This window comes from Colias eurytheme, chromosome 1 (assembly GCF_061535395.1).
Source record: "Colias eurytheme isolate Ceu_HAF_F1 chromosome 1, ilColEury1 Martin Lab GWU primary, whole genome shotgun sequence".
NCBI lineage: Eukaryota > Metazoa > Arthropoda > Insecta > Lepidoptera > Pieridae > Colias > Colias eurytheme.
In genome coordinates, this window is record NC_142980.1 from 7300330 (window position 1) to 7308412 (window position 8083).

Here is an 8083-nt window from a genome sequence, read left to right on the forward strand (position 1 = left end):
ATCGTGATAATAAATTATCTCTTTTCTTCTCTATATATAAAATACAAGAGGTCCGCCACGGCTTCGCCCGTGGTACATATTTCGCAATAAAAGGTAGCCTATGTCCTTTCTCGGGTATCAAAATATTTCCATACCAAATTTCATGCAAATTGGTTCAGTAGTTTAGGCGTGATTGAGTAACAGACAGACAGACAGAGTTACTTTCGCATTTATAATATTAGTATGGATTTTCCTGTCACAGTAGTTACCATACTCCTCCCAAACGGCTGGATCGATTCTCATAAAATTTTGCGTGCTTATTGGTTAGATCTGAGAATCGGCCTACATCTATTATCACACCCGTAAGTGATGAGAGTAAGGCAGAACAACGTTTGCCGGGTCAGCTAGTCTTAATATATATAAATCTTGTGTCACTATGTTTGTCCTCAATGGACTCCTAAACCACTTAACCGATTATAATAAAATTCGCACACCACGTGCAGTTCGATCCAACTTGAGAGATAGGATAGTTTAAACATGTAGGTACCACGGGTGTAGCCGGGGCGGACCACTAGTATTATATAAAATTTTATATGCAGTTACAGCACTCAAGGCGCTTATTATGCATACTTCACCCACAATATTTAAAAGTTCTTCACAATGAAGTCATAGCAAATCCATTCAACGATAATATCACACTTTAACAAACTTTCATAGCAGATTATGTACAAGGGGCTTAAACCTTAGCGATATAGAACACAAGAATAAAATGAAAAAAGCTTCTCTACAATCTTCGTCATTATTTATATCTAGAAGAAAGCCGAATTAGTAACGACACGTATTTTTTTATATATCGTGCCAATATATATATATATAATATATATAATTCGTATAAAATATTTATTTCGATATCAAGCGAACTGTGAAACTCGATCTACGTGGTACAGAAAAGAGGTAAAGACGGGAACACACGGCGCATACCTCGATATGTTATGATGCAAGAGGGAGTAGCGTCCAGGAACTTGACACCGTGCGTGGTTGAGGGTCCTCCAGCTCGCGCCAGGCACACCAAGTCCAGTACAATACTTCACATTGTAAATTATGCCGCGGGAGCTTAATAGCGCGCGGTGATTGGTTGTGTTCGTATGTAGGAAATGTAAATATGTAAATGTATGTAGGAAATGGGAATACTTCATGAAATAATAAATAATACATTTCTTAATTTACTATTTTAGTTATAGTAAATTAAGAAATATTAGCGTTACAAAAATTTAAAAAGCAACAAACAGTTAAAGCTCTAAGCATAATGTTTAGTTTATGATATAAAATATGCAAAACATTAAAACTTCTAGAATATTTAAGAATCCAGGAAAAAAATGACTCAATTAAAGTAATATACCTACAATGTTAAAGCCACCGTGACCTCATTGTTGGTATTATTGTGAAATTAAGTCAGGGTTAGCGGGATATAGAGGGTAAATAAGAAATGTATGAGATTTTCATGTTCACCTGTTGCAAACATTTGTCCGAAGCAAGACAGATCGAACCAAATGCATTGGCAATTTTTTTTGACGAATATTAATCAACTGAGTATTTCGTATTTAGGAGTCCATTTAGGACAAACATTGTGACTCGAGATTTATATATATATTTATTTATATTATTATTATTTATTTATTTTATATAGGATATATTATTATTTATTATTAGGTACTGGGCCTCCCGTCTGGGCGGAATCGGAATTTGATAATTATACTATTTTCCGCCTTGATTATGCCTATTCAATAAAAAATGTCAATAATAATATATTGACATTAAGTATTGACATCTACCCGATTCTTTGACGTAAATATTATTAAGACTTAGTATCGATCCTACAAAAGTACAAATATCAATATTGTTGTATATACCTTGGTATATACCATTGATAAAAATATATGACAGTCAAAAATACTTCTACTTTTTTGCGTTTAGAATTTTGTAACACTATTCTATAATAATAAAAAAAATAAATACATACTTTGATAATGGTTTTATTCGGTGTGACAGTGTATCTAACAATTTAGAACAATAAAGAAACAATATAATTAAATAATCAACCCAGACCTCGTTCCATACCGGCCTGAAAACTAGTAGTACTATAGCGCTGTATTAGTTTAATAAAATCAATTAAGCTTACCTGAGGGTTGTTTTGACTTTATTGAGTTATTTGGTAATTTATCTCTACTTTTGTGTTAAAACTAACCGTGATAAAGTTGTTGAGAGTTGTTTCAGGTCTGTATCGATATATGTACTAAAAATCGTTTAATATCTTTTTAAGTTTCTGAAACATTACCAAAAGCAGGGATAAATAAGTAGTAAGTAGGTAAATGAAGACCAGCTTCCCCTAGTGGAGTAAGGGGCAGATGCATTATTCATACACCTGTTCCACTGATCGATTAGGGGCAAGTAAGTGATCAGAGACATTTTTTTTCTTCGTCTCCACCGGGTATCGAACCCAGGGCCCCACGATTCTACGCACATGCGTCATTGCACCAAGTAGGCGGACAAAAGCAGTAAAATAATAAGAAAACAAAATGAATAAAAAAGACGTCAATTTATGATATTAGAATTTAGCGAAAAATAAAATAATTATCAGTTATAATGTTTAGACGCTCCTTCACCTTTATCCTCTTACAGTTTGTAATTTTGTTTCCAGAAATATCTCTGTAAAAATATTGACTCATGTATCACGTGTAACTATGAAAAAGAAGCCCACAATATTTCAAAAATACCCCGCTATTTTTTATCGTTCCGAAAATATCGTCCACTAACTAAAATCGTTTGCTGAAACGGTTAGAGCAATTACGACCGTTTTAGAGCAGAATTTATTTACATCGCACGTGTAAACAAGTAAATCACGTGGATAAAGATAAAATACTTCAATGGTTTAATTGAAAAATGATGCCCTTGAAATGAGTTAGTTTATTACGTCTTTGTAGGATTTCTTTAAGGAGCCAACTTTCACAATGTACTTGAAGTGATTCTGTTATTATTTATCGCGAATAGTTGCTTGAAGTATGATAATGAATTTATAATAATTGGAAAAGGATACGATAAACATTTTGTGTAGATTAAGTACACGTAAGTTGTACCAACTTAGAGATAAAAAAATGAATAAAAAAATATAAGAAATACTAGCGGTCCGCCCCGGCTTCGCCCGTGGTACATATGAAAAATTGATGTTGGCCGATTCTCAGACTTACCCGATATGCACAGAAAATTTCATGAGAATCGGTCCACCCCGTTTCGGAGGAGTATGCAGACTAACATTGTGACACGAGAATTTTATATATAAGATAAGTATAATTCCATAGTAAAGACTATGATAATACCAACATAAAAGAGAAAAGTAAATCGATAACGTTTAGTAGTCTTGTATTGCCCGTATCCAACATAATATTTCGTGGATATTATGTAGGTATTACATCAATAATGCTTTCGTTCAGCGAAATATACGTACGAACATATTGCTTCGCATAATCTATACTAATATTATAAAGCTGAAGAGTTTGTTTGTTTTTTTGTTTGAACACGAAAATTCTTTCGGTGTTAGATAGCCCATTCATCGAGGAAGGCTATAGTCTATATATAATCACGCTAAGACCAACAGGAGCGGAGCCACGCGGGTGAAACCACGGTTCGCAGCTAGTATAATTATATTATATGGGATTGAGATCAACAGGAAAACCCTTTACTAATTCAATTTTATATCTCCAATGTAATTATGCCAGTTCTTATTCTCATGCAAAAATACACAAGCTGTATCGTGATCAGTTAATAGAAAAGCTATAGTTATTTCCTCCGACGTGCACCACCTGGTCCCGAGTATCTTCATAAATTCTTTCCCTATATTCCTTTCTTCCAAATTCTGGAATTGAATTTTCAATATCTAAATTGTGTTCATTGAAAAGAACTAAGCAAACATTTAAGCTAAATTCATGAACAATAATGTTTTTTATGTCACAACTCCCAAGAGTTTCGTAATTTTGTGAGTTGATTCGTTTAGTTCCCCAACCTTATCACCAGCAATCCAGATTTGCGTAAACAACACGTTGAATATTTATGAAATCCTATAGTATCAGGAAATATGAGAATTTATAGACACCCGGATGTTTAATTTAAAGAACGTATGATTTTTATACATATTTATTATATTATCATTATATATGTATACTACACATAACTTGACGCTTCCTCGGTACAGTGGTTGACGCGTGAGCGTAGAACCGAGGGGTCCTGGGTTCGATTCCCGGTAGAGACGAAAAAAAAAATGTCTCGGTCTGGCAGGACACAGAAGGCTGATCACCTACTTGTCCCTAAAGAAAAATCGATCAGTGAAACAGATGTATGAATAATGCATCTGCCCCCTACCCCACTACGGGGACACGGGACTTCACACTCACTCACACATAACTAACATCTTATATATATAAAAATATTCAAAATGTATACAATATATACATGTAGGTAGGTGCTCTCTTTTCAAACAAATTATTGATTAGGTACCTAGTTGTCTAGTTTAGATCTTATGTTCATAAAAATATATAGTTTTAAATAAAATAAACGGGATTACGCTCTCAAAAACAAATGATGCATTGTTAAATATTCATTGGCACTCAGCCTGACTTTACGATGTTGTTTCATTCGCTCGATAGAAGACGTCGAATATATTTTGCAAAACACGTGCCATTTACAATTATCCTTCTCGAGGTTTCTCACGTTAAAATTAAAAGTTATCGCGAGTTTCGCGTGTCCACCGAATAGGAATCGAATATGCAAGTTAATTACTTATTACTACTTTTTACGCTCATATTATGTTAATGAAACGAAAATTCAATCGGAAAATTACCGACTTTACGCTTTTCGTGTTCTTCTGCTATATGTTTCCTCATTCATTCGATAAACGAAAAGCTCTCATGATTGTTTATTTCTAGTCATATGAAGATTTTACAAGATAAGCATGAATGTAATAAAGTTATCAACCAATCTCACAAGATATGATTTGCATGCTTTTCCGAAAATATTTCATATTCCAAATACTGGATCAAATTTTAAAACCTTGATCAAACTGACTGTAATATCCCTACATACTTTGATTAAAGTTTAAAAATAGGAGTGATATTGCAACTAGAAAAATGATGTTCGAAATAGATTATAGAGTGTACACGTGTAACAGCCTGCGGCTATTTAATGCAGTGAGCGGCTAATTTTCAACGAAATTCGCTCAGATGGCTGCACATATTGGTTTATTTAGCCATACCACATAATATCTAACCGCCTACTAGATAACGTATGGATCGTTCATTTGATTACGATCCGAACTACGTGTTGATTACTTAGCGATTTGTGGCCAAGGGACGTAGATAGACAATCAGATTATGCAAAGGATAGTACCCACCTATGGACCAGTGATTTGATATTACTGTGTTTTAATTTTTCAAGGTGAAACACTTCTACGTATTCGTATTGTGTGGCTTTTATAGGTGCCATTTGTAATAATAATTGTTCTTGTGTCGTAAATGATGTTTTTTAGCTTAGTGTAACTCGACACAGTTAGTACCTACTAATTACAGTTAGTTAGTAATTATATAAACAATTCTTTAATTATTGAAATTAATGTGTACTTTAAACTTTAAAGTATCTGTTGAAAAGAAATACATGACTAATATCTTCTCTAAAAGTTTATTTAATTTTTGAGTCACTTCAAAGTAAAAAAGAAACTTTAAAAAAAGCAATAAAGTCTGTCTCGATAATCAATCATCTTCATATTTCATAATATTATGTTTACTTGATAATATATTATTTTAACACATTTTCCATAATCCTCGCTTGTGTGGGAGATTACCCATACAACATGATTAATTGCTAGGAAAGTTACTCCCGGGACGTTATATATTTATTAGGTTTCAGAATTAAAAATGTAGCAAAACAAGTTTTTATTACGCATCAAAGTATCATATTTTTGACACTTTCATTATGGTCCGGGAGCCAGCAGCAGATTTTATGACCAAGTTCCTCTCAAGCGGTAATTAGTAAAATGCATCAAAGTATAGTATTATGAAGCCTCGTGAACGTCAGCTGGAGCTCGGTTGGGGGGAAGAGCGGTTGTAGCCTCCCGTATCAGCTGACGGTTTTTCCACCAAGATACAGCCAGCTGACATATATATTTATCCACAGTTACATATAAGCTATCATCAGGTAAATTTTTGTTTGAGAGGAAATAACGGAAAATAAATTTTTCCTTAAATTTAACTTTCATGTTCGAGACACCAGCTGACGTATAATACACCATGTTGTAACCAGCTGACTATTTTTTTTCGTTGAGATATTGGGTTAGCTACAATTTGACAAATTTTTAGCTGAGAGGAAATGAATGAATGAATGTATTTTTTTTCCTATGTGCGTGGGAGGCTACAACCGCTCACCCCCCCAACCGAGCGCCAGCTGACGTTCACGAGGCTTTATAATACTATACTCTCATGCGTCTGACGAATTATCTCTTGAGAGGAAATAGTTAACCAAATTTGCACCTGGCTCCCTAACCATTAAGAGTCTAAATCATAGTCTAAATCTGTGGTCTAAATACAAGTTAAATATTATTATTTACGAATGGTTGATAGCATATTATGACCATAGGTATTACCAAATAAAAAGTAAAAACACTGCAAAGAGTTTGTTGTACCTTGATCTTAATTTCTGAAGGTGAAGACGATATTAATGAAGTTATCCTCTAGTGGTTTATAGTCCTGTTTATTATAAAATATCGATTTGTCCTCCTGATAAGACCTTCGACTTGTTTTCATCGAGCGCTGAGCCTGAGATATTTTGGTTTTAGTTCTAATTACTGTTATTTCGTATTGACATCTCAGGATTGCTACGTATTATTCATTCGATGTCTGTGGGTTCGGACGAAATTTGGACATTAATAAACTGCTTCAATGCTCAAACTTTCTTTGTTAGCAATTAATAAGTTGCTAACGAAGACATAATAATATGATAAACAAACGTATTTTAGATTCAAACCTTTGCTCATAATGCAGTTAACTATTATTATGTCATTTTAGTGTCGTGCTGCTGTAATATCTATTAAACGGTAAGTACAATATTTATAAACCAGAACTTCCGAACCGAAACTAAAATAACCTAGCACTATATCTTCGCTATACCTAACTATGCACCGATCGTCTACACTGATAGAATTGGAAGCCAGTGACTTACGGCTATACCAGATTTCCTGGACGCTTCATTGAACACATTATTGGTGGCGACTTGTGCGGTCGGCGCGTCCGCTGACACGATAGCTGGCCCGTTGCAAGGACGAGGAGGATCTGGCTGCTGCATATTACCACCTCGGAACAGCCACATCATCACATCCGCACCTGTAGATATATACAATACGCGATAAGCGATCAGACCGGCAATTGTTTTAATTTATTATGAACAAGGTTTCATTGTTTGAGCAATAAAGTATTAATAATTTACACAATAAATTTATATACCAGTCACCTGAATTGAATCTGCTATTCGATTGAATGACTAGACCAATAATTATTGAATTGCGACATTTAATTGGTTGACTAAAGGAGAACTCGTTAGTTCGAAATAGGGGCTGGTCTAATCATTCAATTGAATGTCGTCATTAAATAAACGCGCTAGTCATTCCATCAAATAGCAGATTCAAACAGATGACGGCGACATAAATATTACATCGAGCTGTTATTTTTAATTGATAAGCTATTTATGTTTGGGCCCTATATCATAATAAGTAAGGGTCGTTTTTTCAACCTTCGGTTAAAACTTATCCATCAAATAATATTAAAATATCACCTGTAAGATTTGAAAATACGATCAATTACAATATCAAATTGAAATAGGTGTGTAATACAATATTAGTCATATTTATTCACAAAATACTAATGACACAAAATACATGGTAAATAAAGTCACTGTACTCTTCTCCTACGCATATTTTTTTTTCCTACATGAATAAGCGAATGAATAATTAGTATATTTTTCACGTCTAGACTCGGCCAGACAATGATATATGATGTTCATTGTAACT

The 8083-nt window shown here is 33.9% G+C and overlaps 1 protein-coding gene across 1 annotated transcript in view; it reads right to left on the bottom strand.

The window, feature by feature from the left end:
- The window catches only part of TrpA1 (Transient receptor potential cation channel A1), a 42071-nt gene extending 34682 nt beyond the window's left edge, over positions 1–7389 (bottom strand). The window contains exon 1 of the mRNA XM_090109132.1: positions 7240–7389. Within this exon, the coding sequence (XP_089965258.1) occupies positions 7240–7389 (150 nt within the window). The remainder of the gene's footprint in view (positions 1–7239) is intronic.
- Between the last annotated feature and the right edge of the window lie 694 nt (positions 7390–8083).